At 35.4% G+C, this 20,110-nt stretch overlaps 1 protein-coding gene across 4 annotated transcripts in view; it reads left to right on the top strand.

The window, feature by feature from the left end:
- Positions 1–20,110, top strand: part of MAPRE2 (microtubule associated protein RP/EB family member 2) — a 203,001-nt gene that overhangs the window by 116,819 nt on the left and 66,072 nt on the right. For 3 of the 4 annotated variants that reach the window (XM_074199551.1, XM_074199550.1, XM_074199549.1), the window contains one exon: positions 2,701–2,828. The exons of the other annotated variant lie outside the window; for it this stretch is intronic. In XM_074199551.1, coding sequence (XP_074055652.1) covers positions 2,708–2,828 — 121 coding nt within the window. In that variant the 5' untranslated portion in view covers positions 2,701–2,707. The remainder of the gene's footprint in view (positions 1–2,700; positions 2,829–20,110) is intronic. 4 annotated transcript variants of the gene reach the window in all.

Here is a 20,110-nt window from a genome sequence, read left to right as displayed (position 1 = left end):
TGCTTTAAGGCTTACCCAGTCTCTAGAATCTTAGGTTGTAGCTTTGGAACTGGAAGGCAGCTCAGAAGTCATTCATCTATTCCAACTTTTCTCCTCTTTATGAATGAGGAACCTGAGGCCAGGGATTCGTCCCAGGTCTCCTGGGTAGGAAACATCCAGGAAAGAATGTAAATTAAAGACCTGTCCTGGCAGAGCCAGGGCTTTCTCCACTCTCCCATGATCATAGATACAACCCCCACAGAGGAAACTACTGTTCCTATGACTTAAGAGTCTTTGTCTGCCAGTCACATGGTATATATTCATCAAAGGTGGATTTTAATTCAAGAATCTTCTGCCTCCCAATACTAGCATTCCCGCTACTACATCACACTCCCTCTTGAAGAACCCTAGTAAAGCCTTCATCATTCAACCTTACAACGACTGCCAACAACAATATTTGTCAAATATATTTGTAGTCCTGTGTTTTCCTAGACTAAAAATTGCATTTTTAAAAACATTCTTGGCCCTCTATAATACCATCCACAAAATCTGTAAGGGAAAAACAAAAAAAACTATTTTGGGGGGAACCATAATTCCCAGTTACAGGTTGCCTGTGAGAAATAACTTAATTTCCCTCTTCTCACTTTTTTGGTTTTGAACAGTCAGAACACTTCTACACTCTCCTTTTTTATTGCATTTATAATTTATGGATATAGTTAACTCTTGATTATTCACATTTGAAACATTGATGGGAGAACCAATGGCCCTAGGTCTCTACTTCTTTGCTTCATTCTCCTTTCCCCTCTCCTTTCTTTCAGGAGGAAAAAAAAGGTAAGAAAGAAAATGTAGTAGTAGGAAAGGGTCCACTTCATCATAAAACTCTATATTGGGACATATATATCCCAAAAAGTGCCATTATGAGGGATTTCTGGGAAGAGGAGGAGGGAGAACCACAAAAAGGGAACATGGGAGCAGTTTACAGCAGGCTAATGTTTTGTCCTTCATTTTTGAAGAAGACCGTGATGTCAGGAAGGAGCCATGACAAGCACGTGAATTGGATTTGAGTGAGGGGGGTGCTGTACTAAGTCGCCAACCTCACTTTCTCCTTCAGTCATCTGGGTCCAGTGGCCAGATGTGGATCAGGATGACTGGAGACAGCCCCAGATGCATCCATCCATCATAGCATACTAAATTAAGAACTAGAAAGGGATCTTAGAGATGATATAATGCAGGGTCCTTTCACTAAAAATATAATAGGTTTGTGTTTTTTCCCTTTGTACCATGCTTCCTCCCAAAAAGTCATAAGTCATGAACAAATATAAATGGGTAGAGGGCACAACTGAGAAATGACTAGAAGTATCTGATGCAAAGGGAGGGAGGCAGCCAAGTAGGTGACGGAGCAGTGGTTGCATAGAACAGAGATAACTGAACCAGAATCAGGTGCTTCCCATAGAGTCATGACTTCTTATTCAGTCATTTTTCCAGTTACATCTGGCTCTTCGTGACCCCATCCGGGGTTTTCATAGAATGGTTTTCCATTTCCTTCTGTGACTCAATTGACAGATGAAGAAACTGAGGCAAACAGGGTTAAGTATCTACTGATATTTATATTTGATATAATTATATCATTATTATTAAAGTTTTAAAAGGACATTCTAATGCTGTAAGAAATTAGATAAGTGGTATGAAAGGACTATATATCATTTGCTCAGTATGGTAACATCATTAAAATGTTTTATAAGATTTTATTGGTAGTATGTCTGGGCAGTAATTCTAAGGATACTTCAATTCAGGGATGTATTATCTGTAGTGTGGGAGTTTGTGTTCTATCAATTTAAGGATATCAAGCTTCTGGTATAAAATTCCAATCACTGGATATTGTCTTTCTAGGTATATTAAGCATGTGGTAAATTTTTTGCAACCTATAGTAGTTTTTACCATTTGCATACAAAACCTTCATTGATTAATAAGTCTGGGCTCCTTAAGACTGAACTTTCTCTAATTTCTGATAGCAATTACTTGATCTTGTATCAGTAGGATAAATTTCTCTTTTTTTAATGAAAATATTCTCATAACTCAAGGATCTTTTCGATACTTCTTTGTTGATGTATTTGATATTGTATTGGTAGAATTCCTAGCGCTTTCACTCATGAAGAGTGGGAAGGGGACTTTTGATTTCTTTCTTACACCTTATCTTTTTCATAGATCTCATAGTTATTATTGTCACTGCTATCTTGTTCTATTCATATTTTTAGATATGGTTCAGATAGAAATGGTCTGAGAGCAACCACAATGCTAGCTTACAACCTTATATTTTTATTACATAGATGAATAAAATGATTGATATTTGTGATTGAATACAATTATTGGAATGTAAACTCATTTTCCCTAGACTTACCAAAAGCATCTTTGGGAAAATTCCAATGGAATGTTCAGTAGCAGGGATGATTTATGCCTTAATCTTGTCCCACATAATGTCAATGTCTTCCCTAAAGCAACTATATTTTGAAAGTTTTTTTATGCCATATAACATGGAGATTGTTAGTATAAGATATTGACAACTGTAGTTTAAATTTATAAGTTATAAGTAATAATTTTGTTGGAAAAGCTGCTCCAATTTCAGTATGATTTGTAAAATTTTATTATTGTTATTTGTTATTATTGTTGTTGTTGTTGTTGTTTCTATTAATTTTAAAATAAATGTATCTTCTTTTTTTCCAGTTGGGGAATGGCGGTCAATGTGTATTCTACCTCGATAACCCAAGAGACTATGAGCAGACATGACATCATTGCATGGGTGAATGACATAGTATCTTTAAACTACACAAAAGTGGAACAACTTTGTTCAGGTAAGAAATTGTCCCTAAAGTACTACTTAAATATTTATTGGATCAAAGGACCCTATATTATACATTTTTTGTGTAAAAAAAAGCAGAACATGTGAGTGAACAAGAACTAATAAAGGTGAAATAGAAAAAACTAGGTAGAACTGAAGAACATTGTGAAAAATTGGTGTTTAAAAGAAAATTTTATTAAGGGAATGAAATTATCCATATATTAAAGGAGATAAAAAACTGTGTAAAATGAGATACTGTCAGTAATAAAGCAGAAACATGTTACAGAAAGTCAGATAACATTAATTGAAGTTGAGTCATTTTAAAAAACTAGATGTAATCTTATTGAAGAAATAAAGGTCATTCCCTGAGAAAGCAGAATACATTTTTCTTTACTGAACTCTCTGTCTCTGAATTCTAGACTCCAAGTCTTAAATGGAAAATAGAAAAATATCATTGAAATAAGTACATTAATATAAATGAAATGGAGTTTAGCCAATTTGAATCTTCAATTAAAGAAAATTTTTCTTTTCTTCAAATTTAAAGGAACTTGTTTCAAGGAGCGACATTAAAAAGAATTGGAAAAGCTTGTAATTCTCTTGCAAGTGAAATTGTATTCTTTCCTTCCTGTGAACCCCTGAACTTCACACCTACTAATTTGTCTTTGCTTCTAGGTCAATAACAAAAGTCTATATAGAGTGTTGGCTTTTTCTTTCCTGGTACTACTGCCCTTCTTATCAATGTGTCTCATAGGTTCTCTAAGTGTTGTTGAACTTCCCTCTTAGACATCTAGATAGGAAGAGACTAACCAAGTATTATGAGTTATAAGGTAACTACTGAGAGATAACCAGTTGGATTGCTCTTCAGTAAAAGAATAAAAATTTAAAAAGCCCTGACTTATGTATGAATCTGTACCTGCTATCTCTTTGCCAAAATTGATGTCACTTTGTTAATTTGCTGTCTGTCTCAGAAAGCTACCTGCAGAAATAATCCCATCATCTCTTAGTCACCTTTAGATTTCTATTTAATCCAAAATTGAACCAGTGATTGTTTGAACTGCCCTCTTAGAACTTCATTAGCATCTTTTCCCATAGAAAGTCAAGACTGAAATTCCAAGTAGAAGGCAAGGTCATATTTTTGCTAAACTTTACTTCAGAGAAGAATATAAGGGCACAAAGATAATTCTGTATGCACAGGTGAGGATAGGTGTCTGGGGAAAGCAGTTGAGGAGGAGGAAGAAGAGAAAATGAGGTCATACAGAAAATTTCCAATTGTGTATTGCTAAAGAAGATTCCTATGGGAAGGAAACCTTTTTAGGTAACAATTTGGAAGAGTTTCTTATACAAATTGAAATAAAAGCATATGATGAGAGAATCTGATACTGTGGCAAAATAGGATATAGGAAAAACAGTGCAGTATTAAGAAGAGAAAATACTATGAAACAGGTGGCTTGGTTAGTAGCATGTTGGAACTGGAGTCAAGAAGACTCATCTTGCTGAGTTCAAATCTAGCTTCAGACCCTTGTGAACTCTGTGATCCTGAGCAAATCACTTCACCCTTGGTTTGCCTTGGTTTCCTATCTGTAAAATGAGGTGGAGAAGGAAAGGGCAAACCACTCTAAGGAACCCAAATGGGGTCACCAAGAGTTGGACATGACCGAAAACAACTGAACAATATCAAAATTCTATATAATTTCACATAATTAAAATGTAACCTATAATCACCTCTCCTAATCTACAGAAAATGCTTTTTTCATGTGTGCTCTCAGATGTATTTATAACTATAAGGGTATACTTGATAGATTTTTCAAAAATTCTTATGGCTGTTACATGGCTTAAATAACAAGATCCTTCATGTTAGATGGCACAATAAAGGTTGGGGGGAACCAGTCAACCAAGTTTCAAGCAGCATTGTGATAGGATTCCTAAAAATGCTTTTCCCAAATTTCCTGTCTATATCACTCACTAAGGTGAGTCATTAAATTTCAGTAGGCTCCAAATATATCATCCCCTTGGGAATTTAAAGCCTTTTGCAACCTAACCTCAGTCTCTTTCTAGCCTTAACACACATTATTCTATCTCACCTCCTTACTCTTTTTCATATCCAATTTTTCCATCTCTATTCCTTTACTTTGGTCTTCACCCAACCCCAATGAAATGCATGTCTCTTAACTTCCATTTCTTAGAATCCCTGGTTTCTTTCAAGTTTTTGCTTAAACATCACCTTATATGAAGCCTATGACATTCCCCAAGTTCCCCCATCAAGCTGCTACTGTGTCTTCCTCAAATCATCCCATATTTATTTTTGTGTGCATGTATATATTTGTATACATGTATATGTGCATATATGTTTATGTACAGACAAACCTATATGTATGCATGTGTATATATGTGACCATATATGTGTGTGTACATACACAGAGACTATATATGTACATGTGCATGTGTGTGTGCGTGTGTGTGTGTGTGTTTATATAGGTAGCTAGGTGGTGCAAGGGTTAGAGCACTGGACCTGGAGTCAGGAAGACCGAGTTCAAAATCTGTCCTTGGACACTTAGTAATTGTGTGATTCTGTATGCATCAGTTTCCTCATCTGTAAAATGTGCTGGAGAAGGAATTGATTAAGTACTCCAATGTCTCTGCCAAGAAAAGCCCTACAAGAGCTCAGGAAGAGTAGTACACAACTGAAATACAACAAATATATACATATATATACAAACATATTGTTCTTCCTGCTCCTAAATTCCTTATGGGCAGTACCTTTATGGTTGTTGTCTTTGTATACCCTGTGCCTAATACAAAACCTAGCACATAGCTTAGCACAGTGTCTGGCACAAAGATGCTTAATAAATGCTCATTCACTGACTCAGTAAGTACTTAATAAATGTTCATTCATTGACATGGTAAGTGCTTAATATTTTTTGATTAATTGGTGATAAGAGATTTCTAATGTCATACCATGCTAATAGTGTTGATTTGAGAGGGTGTTTGTGTGTGTGTGTGTGTGTGTGTGTGTGTGTGTGTGTGTGTTTAATTCCTGACTATAAGATCTCAAGCCAAAAAGAATCTTAGAGTTCTTTAGTCCAACTCACTTACTTTACAGATGAAAAGAGAACAGCCCAGAGAAGCTAAGTCACTTGTCAAAGGTCATACTAGTAAAGAAATGATGTTGAATTCAAGCCTAGCACCTTTAACTTCAGGGCTAGTGTTTTTTCCACTATAATTTATTCCCCCCTCTTTTCCATTCTCCATCTTCTAAGTTCACCCCAATCATACTTCAGGTAACTTAGCTCCCTCCTTCTCCTTAACCCCCAACTTCACAAAACTCTTTGTTTTGTAATTCTTTGATGTATTTAACTTGTGTCTTGTCTCCCTTTCAGAATGTAAAATCCAAGAAAATAGTGAGCCATGTGGACTAAATTTGTATCCCTCCTTCTGCCTAACCCACTATTTGAGCACCCTCTTAGTACATGATTATTCAGATTTGAAATATTTCAATTTCTCATAAAACCTATCTACTGCATCATAGTCTGTTCAAGTACTTAAAGATTGAATTTAACATTTATTTTTATTTGTATATATTGCAAAATGATATCTTCATTTTTGCTACAAAATTGTTTATTGTCCTAGTTTCTAAATACTTATGTTTGATCCTAGAAGTTTCCTTTTTACATTTTTTTCACATTTTCTCTCTCTTGCCAAGGGATTTCCCCAGCTAATAGTAAAATTAACACAACTTTTCTTTTAGCATATAAGGATCTAAAATACAACATCCCATTTGTTCAGCTTCCATTTTCTTTCACACTTACAGCCTTTGTATAATCCTACATTTCTTTTTCCTCAATGTAGGCACACACACACACAACAAAGAGTTTTGTAATGGAAGGAAAGTTGGGTGAGAAGATAGAACAATTGGAAATAGATAATAACTGCAAAACAATGAAATTGACTCAATATGTTTATCTGATATTGAAAGACAAGGGTGTAAACTTTATGAGGCTTGTTTTTTATCTTTGAATATTAAATCTGGGGCATTCATGTATATGTATATGGATCGTTTGCATATTTAGTTTGCTTTCCCAACTTATCACAAATAGCCTAAATATAAAAACAAGACAAGGTTGTGAGACATTAAGAGAGATGCTATCTACAAAATGAACTTTAAATACAATAAATTAACTAAATTCTTGCCCAGTATGATGCTGGTTTTGAAAGTGATTCCCACTTTTATATTTTCCATGGATTGGAACCAGATATAATTTCAAATTGGTTCAGCTTGAAGAACATTTCTGGTTAAATAATCATACAAAGTATTTGGAATCTATCAATTCATATCACTAAAATCCCTTTATAAGATTTTATTCAACATAAACATTTACCTATCTGTGAAAAGGCATTGGATAGGCTTTGGCAGGGAGGAATATTAAAACAATCACAGTCTGGTTCTTGAGGATGAACTAGATTGCTCACAGGTGTCTGGGTGTGAGATAATTATGCTACAGGAGAGAATACAAGAATAAGCCTTTGCCCTCTTTCCCAGCAAAATACTGTAAGACATTTAAAGAGGTGAGTTTTCTTTTCACTGAAAGATTTAAGGAAGAGGAAAACATTGTGAATGCTTTATGAAGAAGATAGTACTTGGGTTAAGCCTTGAAAAATTAAATAATAGATGGAAGATATGATCATCCATCTATTGATTTCTCATTTTGCCCTCCAGAGGACTGTAATTCAAATGGTGAAGGGCCTTAAGGATCAATTTAAGAAACTAGGGAACTTTGGATCTTGCAAAAGATAAAGCAAAGAGACACGATAGCAGTCTTTAAGCTATTGAAGAAAGATTTGGCATTCTCTATTTGTCCCCAGAAAACAAAACCAATGGCAGAGTGGAAATTGCAAAAAGGCTAATTTAGACTTGAAGTCAGGAAACAAACCTTTACAGAATTTTAAGTTGTCCAAAAGTGAAATGGGCTGTCTCTAGAGGTGAAGGGTCCCCCTCTTTGGAGGATTTCAGATAGATGCTGAATGCTCACTTGTTAGGCAAATTATAATGGGAATTCCTTCCTATTGTGAGTTGGGATTAGATAGCCAATGAGGGCCTTTCTAATTCAAATTTTGTGATTGTTGTGGGCATAATTTAAATATCCTAATGGAGAAGGAAGGGGTTAATGAAAAAATTGTTCTGTTTTTTTAATGCAAAAAAAGAATGTTAAAATTCTTGAACTTTTTTTAATAAGAAAAACTTTTTTTTTCATTTGTGCCTTTCTCACTTAGTCTTCATTCTATTATTTGAACCAAAATCTTATCTCAGCTAATAAGCATGAGTAGGGCCAACACCATGCCTCTGTCAAAGTATAATAATGCTTATAATGTGTCTGCCAACATCATTTATAGATTACTTACCTCTCAACCTTCTCCTTGACTTGTTCCTGTATTTAATCATATCATCTCAAACTCTAATATTATCTGGGAGTAAGTGTGTATATTTTCTATTGATTAGTAAAATTTCAACTTTTCTCATTAATTAATCAGCTTGATTTTTCCACCCCAGTTCAGTATTTAAAAAAAAAAAAACAGGGGGAGGCTAAGTGGTGCAGTGGCTAGAGCATCAGCCCTGGAGTCAGGAGGACCTGAGTTCAAATTCGACCTCAGACACTTAATAATTACCTAGCTGTGTGGCCTTGGGCAAGCCACTTAACCCCATTGCCTTGCAAAAAAAACCTAAAAAAATAAAATACAAAAAAGCAAAAACAAAAACAGATGGAAGAAGGAAATATATTCTGTACATAGTCTCTCTTCAGATTCACTCATAAAATCGCATATGAAGAAAAAAGTTTCTTCTTCTTTTTCTGACTTTTCCAAAACTTTTCCATATATCTTCACAGAGTTAATCTCACTCTCCTTGACTCCACAGAAATAAGTATTTCTAAGAATCAGTTACAACTGTAACTCTTTGCATCCCTTCTCTTAAAAAGACCAGTGTTATAAGGGAAATAGAAAGTTTGACACTTTAAAGTAAATTTAATCATAGTAAAGGATCAATTTCATCAACTTTCAAAGTCCTTGAAAGTTTGCAGAAACCATTATTTTTATCATAGAAAAAGTTTCCAGTTTGGGCCCACAGATGATCATAGATTTAAAGCTAAAGGAAACTCTGTAATAGCTCATTCTCTAAAGCAATATTTAAGATAAATTTAATTTTTTTTAAATTTCTTATTTCTTATTTATTGTTAACATTATGATTCTGTATTGCTTTTCATTGTAAATATAATATAGCTTAGCTATTTTGCTGAACCTGTGATTTTGTTGATATGGCTGCTCCTTACACCTCTCCCAACCAATTTATCCTCATGATACATAAAGCTTCTTTAGTTGATCCATTTAATGATTTTTTAATATAAATATTTTGTTTTCCAATCATATACAGTTTCTGAAGAATCATATACAATTTCTACCAATCATTTTTGCAAGGTTTTGAATTTTACAATTTTCCTCCCTCCTTCTCCCAACAGAAGACAGTCTTATAGTTTTTACATTTGTTTCCATGATATGCATATATCAAAATTGAATGTGTTGAGAGAAAAACATGTCCTTAAGGAAGAAAGAAAATATTAGAGATAGAAAAATAATATAATACATAAAGCAACTTTTTTTTTTAAGAGTCAAAGATAGTAATCTTTGGTCTTCACTTAAACTCACAGATCTTTCTTTGGATAGAAATGGTATTCTCCAACAAAGATACCCTAAAATTGTCCCTGATTATTGCACTGATGAGCAAGTCCATCAAGTTTGATCATCATCCCATCTTGTTAGGGTGTACAATGTTTTTCTGGTTCTACTGATCTCATTCAGCATCAATTCATGCAAGTCTTTCCAGGCTTCTCTGAAATCCCATTCCTCCTGATTTCTAGTAGAGCAATAGTGTACCATCACATGTGTGTGTGTGTGTGTGTGTATACATATACATATATATGTATATATGCATATATATATACATATATATATGCCACAATTTGTTCAGCCATTCCCCAATTGATGGGCATCCCCTTGATTTCCAATTCTTTGTCACCACAAACAGAGCTGCTATGAATATTTTTGTGGGGTTTTTATCCTTTTTCATGATCTCTTTATTATACAGACCCAGTTATGGTAGTGCTGGATTAAAACATATGCACATTTTCACAATTTTTTTTTTACTTTTATTTTTAGTGTTCATATGGCCCAACTAACTAGTTGCGTCATTGAAAGGCATCTTGACATGGTGTGGACAGAGTTGGGAGACCTGGGCTTAAATCTAGAATATGACACTTTCTAAGCTCATAAATATGGAGACCATTTTCATTTTTTAAAATAATAATAATATGATGAATACAAGCTTCCTTTCAGTGTTTCTTCATGTTCATGTATGATATGATTTTTGTTTCATTGTTTGCTTTGATTCATTCTGATATTTTCTGCTCCTGGCACTGCTTTTGAATTTCGATATTTATGCTGTGGAAGGAGGACCAGGTAGCCTTTAAATTGAAGTTGTGAAAAAAAGGAAGAAAGCCTGGGAGGAGAAAGAGAAGAGAGAATTTATAGTAACTTGCTGCTCTCACTGAGAGTATGAAGTTACCTGTCCTCTTTGCTGCTCTTGGCCTTGTGCGGGTAGAAGCTTTCATGGGTGTACAGCCTGCTGTTTCTTGTAACCATTTTTGGCTATGTCCTTGTTAAATAAGTTGATCCCAGTGTAATGCAGTGTCCTCAGTGCTTTGACTGCTGCTCACAATGATGTCAGGAGGACAGGTTAGAAATGAAATAAGTCCAAACAATCTAAATTTAGTCCTACTACTCATCATCTCTTGCACTGAAACCAAGTAATGAAACTCTAGGACCATACAAGTTCTGGTCTAGAGTTTCTTTAGCCTTAGTTTCATTATTATTGTTACTGCTACAATTAACTTTGGGCTATTCTTGTATATGTGAATGGAAAAATGATTTAGATAATCAACTATCATTATTTATAGAATGTTATATGTGGTTAAAAAATTTTTTTCCTAGGTGTTTAATTTAGCTTCTTATTTTGACTAGAGATAATGGTAAAATTAGTTTGCATTCTCTGGGAAAAAGTTATAGAATCTGACAGTAAAGGCAAGTAGTTCAGAAGTAAATTAGGTAGAAGGGTGAATCTAGAACCTAATTTGTTAAATTTGCTGTTAATCAATTAAGATATATATATATATATATATGTACATGTATGTGTGTATATATATATATTCAGTCTACCCATATATACTGCTTTGCAGAATTAGACATGTGTTATTTCATGCTGAATATGTATGGGATACACTATATTGAATTCTAGAATAGTACTTGAATCCTACACATAATCATTTTGATAATTGAAGAAAAATAATCTCTTTACTATTCTGTAATGTTAATACCGTCTATTAAAAATTGGGTTTCATTTTCAGTTAAGTTCCTTTTGTGAATTTTGTATGTTTTTTTCACACATTCACATATAGTAGAACTTGTTCTACCAGTCAATAAGTACCATCAGTCTCATTTCTATGCATATTTTATTCTATTTTTTTTGTATTCAAATTACAGATTAGGGATCATGCTTTGTGATTATGCTCTTAGACTGGAATGAGGCTAGGCAATTTAGACAACAGAAAGAGTCTGCCAAAGTCATTTTAAAGACTTGCCTTTCTTTTCCCTTTGCCTGACCCCTTTCTCTGATTTTTGATGCCAACTACTTCCTCTTCAGCATCCCTTCTACCTAGTGTATCTAGTGCCCACATATTCCCTTTGACTTTACTATAGATTCCCACATGCCCCTACCTTTCCAGGAAAAATATGCATCAGGTCTTTCCTCACCTATGATAATTAACTTGTGTTCCACTTTCTGAAGGACTTGCTAGGAGACTGGATGGCTAATCAGATAAACTAATTATGTGAAGCTGCTAAGAACTGTGCCTGGTTACTCATCCCCCGAGAAAAATTTTCATTTCCATAGGGCTTTTTGATAGAAGTGGCTGAGGAGGACTTTTTGAAATCCTTGAAGTCACACCACTTACACACACATTGGCACATTGGGGTCACCTGTAATACTGTAATACCCAGGATATAAATCTCTGAAAGTTTCCTTCTAGGAAGCCACATGTCAAAGATCTTAGAATCAGCATCTTTCTAAGGGACCTTATAACCAGAAGGGGGGAAAAAAGGAAACCTGTGTTTATTAAGCTCCTCCTATGTGGAATTGGGCTAAGTGGTTTACAGATAATATCCTGTTTAACTTCACAACAGTTCTGTGATGTGGATACAATTATTATCTTCTTCTTACAGATAAGGAAACAAAGGCAAATAGAAGTTAAATAACTTGCCCAAGATAACTTAGCTAGGATCTGAGGAGAAAAATCTGAACTCAAAATATTCCTGATTCCAATGCTAACAGGCTCCCTTAGCTCTCTAACCATTGCACTGTCCTCTGGAAATATGCAGCCAGAAACAAAACTTAAGGCATTTCATTAGCTTAGGAAATAAGAATTTCCCTTCCTGTTGCAATTTGGTTTTTTTTTGCAAGGCAAATGGGGTTAAGTGACTTGCTCAAGGCCACACAACTAGGTAATTATTAAGTGTCTGAGGTCAGATTTGAACTTAGGTACTCCTGACTACAGGGCTGGTGTTCTGTCTACTGCGCCACCTAGCCACCCCTGCAATTTGATTTTAACTAACAGTAGAGATTCATTTATTAACCATTTCGGAAGTTTCTTCTATGGTAAGTACTGAACACAAGGAATAAAAAATCTCTGGACCAGTGAGTAAAGCTTATATGACTGGAAGGCAGAGTGATGAAGGAGAGTGGACTTGGAACCACTGGAGCTTTTTTGAAAAGGGATATGACATGTTCCAACCTGGCTTTTAGGATCATCATTGACATCTGTGAGGAGAATGGTTTGGAAAGAGAAAAAAATTGGGGATGGGTAAAGTAACCACCATATTTTTCCAATGGCTGTATAAGTGGAATTCAGGGGACACAGGTCAAAGAAGCTGTAGAGGAGAATCAATAAAAGTTAGTAGCTTTGGGAGGTGAGGGAGAGTGAAAAGTCTAGCTTGATTCTGAAGTTGTGGACCTTGGTTCATCCACACCATCTTTGTAAGTAGAGAGTTGTTAGCTTAAAAAAACTAGGGAAGCTATGAAGAGAAAAGGATTTGGAAGAAAAAATAATATATGGTTTTAATAAGGATATGATTTGATAGCTATATTAAAAAGAAAGGTAGCATGTATAGATAGCACATAGAATAGTATTTCTCAGACTATACTCTAAAGAGCTATGAAGCATCCCATGTTGGTTGTTGTGGGTTTTTAAATGAGCCTTATGTTACTTGGTAAAAAGCCATTAAAACAAATAACTTTAGAAGATTTTATTACAAAGTTTCTGCTAAAGTTTTTTTTTTAAACTGAAGTGTTACCACTGAAAAAAAAATTTGAGAAATGGTATGCAGTAGGGTAAAAGAAAATTAAAATTCTAAATTACAAAATACTTGGAAAGTTGCATTTGTAAAAGGATCTTCCTATGGGAAGTTCTTTGCCATAATAAAATTATTTATCTAGACCCTTGGCTTTTCCGACCACCCTCCACCCTTTTCAGACACAGCAATTTTTGCTATGTCTTACGAATCTTTTCTAACCAAAAAACCTAAAGTCTTTCTGGGATGGTTTTATTAGACAACAGTATAGTTGAATTGTATTTTACTTTTATGGGACAATTGAGTATATGTGGTGGAATCACAGGAATTCTGATAACCTAAGGTAATATGGAGAAGAAAACTATGGAGAATAATAATAGTAAAATAGACACAGTAGGAAACCAGGCAGTTAAATAAATGAATGAATGAAAAAGTACTTATTAAGATGATTAAGACACTGATTCTAAGATCTTTGGTATGTGGCTTCCTAGAAAGAAACTCAGATTTATATCCCAGGTATTAAATGGATAGAGCACTGGATCTGCAGTGTAGAAGATTTACTCATTTTCCTGAGTTCAAATCTCACCTCAGACATTTAATAACATTGTGACCTTGGGCAAGTCACTTACTTCTGCCTCAGCTTCCTCATCTGTAAAATGAACTGGAAAAAACAAATGGCAGGTCTCTGCCAAGAAAACCCCAAATGGAATCATGAAGAGTCAGACGTGACTAAAAATGACTTAACAATAACAATAAATGTGTCAAACATTCTGCTCTTTTCCAGGGATCCAGATATAAACAATGAGACTCTAGTCCCTGCCTCCTGGGAGTTTATAATCTAATGGAAGAAAAAACACCTTATAAGGGAAGTAGTAGCCAAAGAAGAAATTTGGTCTGGGGATTGTGAGGGATGGTCATTAATCCATAAGGCAGTCAATTGAAGTATATTTTCTAAAGAGCATTAATGGTATTGCTGATTTAATTACTGTATCCATTTTAAAAGCAAAATGGGGAGGAAACAAGGAGGAAGTGAATGAAGAATCCCTCTGCAGTAAATTGGATGAGATGTGAAAGATCTGTGTTTGTGTGTGTGTGTGTGTGTGTGTGTGTGTGTGTGACCACTTTGATAAACTAGGATAGGCAAGTTTGCAGTTACTCTTTATTCCCTCTCCCTATTTTTTATTTTATTATTTACATATTTTTAAATTATTTTTCTTCTCTTCCTCACATATACTATAACCAATCACTGAGATAAATTTCCACCTGCCTGCTTTTCTCCAGTCTTGTTCACACAACAATGATGTTTTTGGATATTTTTTCATTTCAGTAACCTCAACACCTTGTACTCAATCAATTTTTGTTGAATGATATTTTAAAAATAAGAGAATCAAAGAAATTTTAGTCAAACTTATGCCAGAATGATGTCTTCTTATTGGTAGCATAAAGTATGGGTGACTTGCATCATTAGCAACTTGTATTTATAATTGTGTTTGAGAATTCCCATCAGGATCTCAAACACTTGATAATGACAGGCATCTGTACAAGAGAACACCTTTTACTCATGCCTCAGCCTTTCATGGCTTATTATTATTCCAGATTCTGATTAGGTCATTGATGAAGTAAGTCTTTTGGGTCCTAATTAGCCTGTAGTCTGCCTGAATTTTCCTTCACAAAATCCTCTTAAGACTTCAGCTCCTATCCATGATATGCCACCCTTTTCAAGCTTCCCTTCATTCTTCTTTTAAAAAGACCAGTTTTTCATATGTAGATGAGAGAATGATGTGAATACTTCCTTTTTTGCCATATAAGAAGAGGAAGAAGATGATAATAAGGGAGAGGCAATATTAGGAAGGGGTGATTAGTAGGAAAGAGTGAGGGTAAAAGCACTAAAAGGGTTTAAGCTATTTGAACTTCCATCACTGAGAAAAAGGGAGTTTGGAGGCACACAGCCCAGTCTCTGCAACCCTGGAAGATTTATACACCAGTATTTAAACAAACTATGGATTCTAACACTGAGAATGCTCATTTGAGAGTCAAGGACAGTCTAGTTTGAGGTTCTGTTTTTAACTAGTGAAAAAATCTGTAGGTGTGACATGTTTTGTTCTTTACAATATTTTTTTAAAAAATTAATGTTTCAACCTGTAAGGAAAAAAAGTTTAACTTTTTTGAAGCTTAAATTACTTTCCATGAATTTGCTATTTGCTAATCATTAAGTTTTCTCATTGATATTTTCATCCTTTTCTTTCATTTCTATAATTAAAAAAACACAAAAACAGGTAAATATTATGTATATATACTACAGCGCTTACATGAACTTAGCTCAATACTGGGGACAACAGAACAATTAATCTCTTTGGTTTGCTATACCACCTCCCTCCACTAGAGTTTGTTCACTCTGGGAAAATCTCAAACCATTGCTTGTGTGGATAGCTCATGTAAAGGTCTCTACAGATGAGGTAAGATACTCTCTGGCTTCCCTACAAGCACTTAGGGTAATATTGTATTTACCACCAGATACACAGGACAGCATTTATTCCCCTAATAAACACAAGGGACTCACAGGAGCCCATAAACAAATTCAGAAAACCCATAACTCACAATGACAAATAAATATTCAATTCCTTTCTCCTCCCTTTCCAGTGAATGCTACTTTCCCACACCTTAGGTCCTTAAGACTCAGTGACACCCTATATTTTGATTCTGTGTCATCAACCCCTGATGTTTAAGTGAGTTTCTGTCTTAACTCTTTAGGGCTTGGCTTGCCACATTTGGGACTGCTGCACAAAGCATCAGAACTACATTGTCCAAATAAGTCAAAATGTAATAGCAGAATACTAAATAAAGTCAAATTGTTCCTCCATGTTATGACTTTTTGTCCCAGACTTTTCCCAGCATTGAAGGCGAGATCTCTTACCAGGAGGTGAGCTAATCAAGAAATTTCCTTCTTTTGAAGGAAGGCCAGATCTCTAAATTCTCAAACTCAGCATTATTTGTTTCATTCCTTGATGGGTACTGCTCAGAAGTTCCTCTTTCTCTGACTAGAAGGTTCAGTTCAGAGAACTTAACCTACAAAAGGCAATTATTGCCTACCCTTAGCCTTTAAGAAAGCCTATTCTAGGGGCAGCTAGGTGGCGTAGTGGATAAAGCACTGGCCCTGGAGTCAGGAATAGCTGGGTTCAAATCTGGTCTCAGATACTTAATAATTACCTAGCTGTGTGGCCTTGGGCAAGCCACCTAACCCCGTTTGCCTTGCAAAAACCTAAAAACAAACAAAAACCAAAAAAAGCCTATTCTTATAAGAAAATTGGAAGAGAAGACATGACTTGCAATTAGGTATTTCTTTTAGGTTGTTTTTTTTTTTTTGCAAGGCAAACGGGGTTAAGTGGCTTGCCCAAGGCCACACAGGTAGGTAATTATTAAGTATCTGAGACCAGATTTGAACCCAGCTATTCCTGACTCCAGGGCCAGTGCTTTATCCACTACGCCACCTAGCTGCCCCTGCAATTAGGTATATTGTGCAAGAGGTGACAATTTGAGATTAAACCTTGAAGGAAGAAAAGAATGTCATTTCAACAAGAAGAAAAATGCGTAGAAACTCCCCACCAATCTACTGGAAGACTGGGGTTCAGGAAAAACTTATTCAGGAACTCTTTTAATTAAATCCCTACATCTAGATTTTTGAACTTTCAAGGGAAGAGTTAAAAAACATAGACAAATTTATAGCTTTCTTTTTCAAGTTATATAATTATTTTATTTTTTTATTTTTTTAGGTTTTTGCAAAGCAATGGGATTGAGTGGCTTGCCCAAAGCCACACAGCTAGGTAATTATTAAGTGTCTAAGGCCAGATTTGAATTCAGGTACTCCTGACTCCAGGGCCTGTGCTCTTATCCGCTGCGCCACCTAGCCACCAAGTTATATCATTATTTAAGATCGATTAAATAATGAGGGAAAAGACTAGAGCAAAATGTAACTTTTGCATTTTGAATTCACCTATTTGCCACTGATATTGGAAGGACCTAAAAGGTGCATTTTTTCCTTTTTTTATAAAGATTAAAAATATTTTTTCTTTTATCTTTAATGAATTCCCCTCTAAATCTGTAGGTGGTTTTGTGTGTGTGTGTGTGTGTGTGTGTGTGTGTGTGTGTGTGTGTGTGTGTGTGTGTGTGTCTCCCATTTTGACCTATTAGCCTATTATTGTTCAAATAGCAGTGAATGTTGAGGGTCTCTACATTTGTTTGTAGTACTCTATGGGTTTCCAAAGTGCTTTAATGTGATTTTTTTTTAAATTTCTTTTTTTCTGATAAGGAAACTAAGTTTCAGGGAAATTAGGTGATTTGTACTATATCACTTTTAACAGTAGAATGTCTCAAACAAAAGAATATGATCAAATGTTCTGACTCCTAGTTCCATTTTTTTTTTTGTTATTGCCAAATACAAAAACCATGACCATGGTATAAGAGTTCTATTTACTCACTTTTAATATAAGGGAAATTTTTATTGAGTAGTTAGTATGTGCAGAGGACTGTGCTGGTTCCTGTGCCCCAGGCGTTTGTAATTTCATTGTTAAATAAGAAGTACATAGAAATATCTTAATAAAGATAATATGTTCCAATGACATACCATTTTGTCTCAATTCTTTGGATAGAGAAATGGTCCCATCCAAGGCAGCACCTCTTTTATTCTCATCTAGCTGTACGAGTAATAGCCACAGGAATCGAATCTTTCCTTAGCCAGGTCAAGTGCTATGCCTGCCTGCAATAGCCTGTAACTTAATCTGTAAGACTGCCCTTGAGAAGACAACTAAGGGACCCAAAATACTTGCAAGTCCCTTCTTGTGTGGTATGGTTTTGTTCATTTAATTTTACCAGTTGACTTTGATAGCCATTGACTGAGGAGTTCCATGCTCACCTTAGCAGTTTGCATCTGCCCTTCTAAGCTAGAAGTGATGGTTCTGAATCATCTTCTATAGGTGGTACAAAGCCATTTCCAAGGAATTTGTGGTTATAACTAATTATAACTGAGTTGTGAGGCACCACCACCTGACAGCCCTTTTTTTTTATCTTGCCATATTTTAGTGATACACAGTAATAAATCTCCTGGGAGCAAAGCCCATTTTAATCTAATGGACCTTTACTCTAATAAATGTATAGTTTGAATGTGTTTCATCTGTTGATTTCCCTTGAATAAGCAAAGAAATACCCACTCAATATTCAGTGCATTAGATAAACAGAAAGGAACTCTGAGGGAAATCTCTTATCAGGATCAGGACAGAAGGAAGGGTCTTAGGATCTAGGTGGACTTAGAAAATCAAAACTCCCACAGAAAGTAATGTTCTCCGTTTTGACTATCTTGTCCTTGGGAGGGACCTTTAGCATTAAAATTTTAGTTAGCTAGCTAGCCAACTTATCATAAAACTAGCACAGAGTAGGATTGGTAGCCAATACCAACAAAGACACCTGGCTGTCATCAACCCTAGAATCCCTTTCTCTACTTGTCCTTTGGCTTGGGTGTGGCACTTTCTTATGTCCCCAGTTCCAATACAGTGTTTGAGAGGGGAAGCTAGAAAGTAAAAAGATGCTAGATTAAAATGGTCTTTTAAACATTTCTTCAAAATGAATGATTTGAAAATGTTTCAAAAAATCACTGAATCTGAAGGTTGAAGACCTATTTGATGGGCTCCAGTGCCAGTTGTCAATAGCTACATGATCATTAACAAATCCCTTCAGTTTCACTGAGGCTGCTACTCTGTAAAATGTAGATAATATTATCTGACTCACAGAATTATGTCAATGAATGAATGAATAAATAGTACCAGGCAGTGTGACAGTACTTGTCATACAAATATAAAAAGAAAGACATTCCTTACCCTCAAGGAGTTTGCCTTTTAGTGAGGAAAGACAACACATAAGGGAGGGGTGACCAGAAAGAGGTGATTTGATTTGGGAAGTCAATGACATGGTATGTCCTTTCCAGAAATTATAGAATTAAGTATTGCACCAAGAGCTGGAGATGGAAACAAGAAGGTGGCCTAACAAAATGTAGATGACAAGAGAGGAGCACAGAGTCTTGTGCTTCTGGTTCAGGCTCATTAGGGAGAATCTCACCAATCAAGAATGAGCAGAGTCCCAAAGCAAGAGCTGAAGACTTGGTTTCAGCCAAGAAGGCAGAGCAGGAAAACCAGAGGAGAGGGTTGTTGGGAGGGTCAAATGACATGTATAAAATGCTTTGTAAATCCAAAAGTGTCCTTGACATGTCAATCGGCATCTCTGTTTCTATTACAGGCACTTAGATAAGAGGCACATCAATGGGCACTAGAGTTGTTGGGAAAACCTACTTTGGGCTAGGGAAAGTCTCCAGTTGCCTTTGAGTATTGGATAGAATTTGTCCAGGCAGGAAGAACATTTTGAGTAAAAGCATCCTTTTTCTCATCTAGTGTTTAGCCTACAAAGATCCTGGATGATCAGCACAAATCACATTGCTACCAGAGTGGTCCTTTTATTCATGAGAACCATTTGCCTTTTCTGATCTTTCATGAGTACAACATAAAGCTAGCCAAAATGAGGAGAGATGGTCTTGCCTGCTGATAGCTGACATTTGTATAGTTTTAAGCATTCTTTGCACCATCACCAATAATCAAATCCATTGTCTTCCAAAACCCTTTTGTTTCTAAAAGGAATTCATTCTACCCAATCTTGTTTTTCCAAATGGGGTCTTTAAATTTGCATTTTATCAGACTTGCCCTCACTCAAAAAAAGGAGTGTCAGAAATCACTGTCATATGTCTGGGCATGTTAAAATTACACACCTGGAAACAGAGAATAATGGTTTGGCAACTCTTAAAATAACCAT

This window comes from Macrotis lagotis, chromosome X, assembly GCF_037893015.1.
Source record: "Macrotis lagotis isolate mMagLag1 chromosome X, bilby.v1.9.chrom.fasta, whole genome shotgun sequence".
In the NCBI taxonomy this organism is placed as follows: domain Eukaryota; kingdom Metazoa; phylum Chordata; class Mammalia; order Peramelemorphia; family Peramelidae; genus Macrotis; species Macrotis lagotis.
The sequence above is the reverse complement of the archived record's forward strand: the minus strand, read 5'-3'. Positions and strand labels throughout refer to the sequence as shown.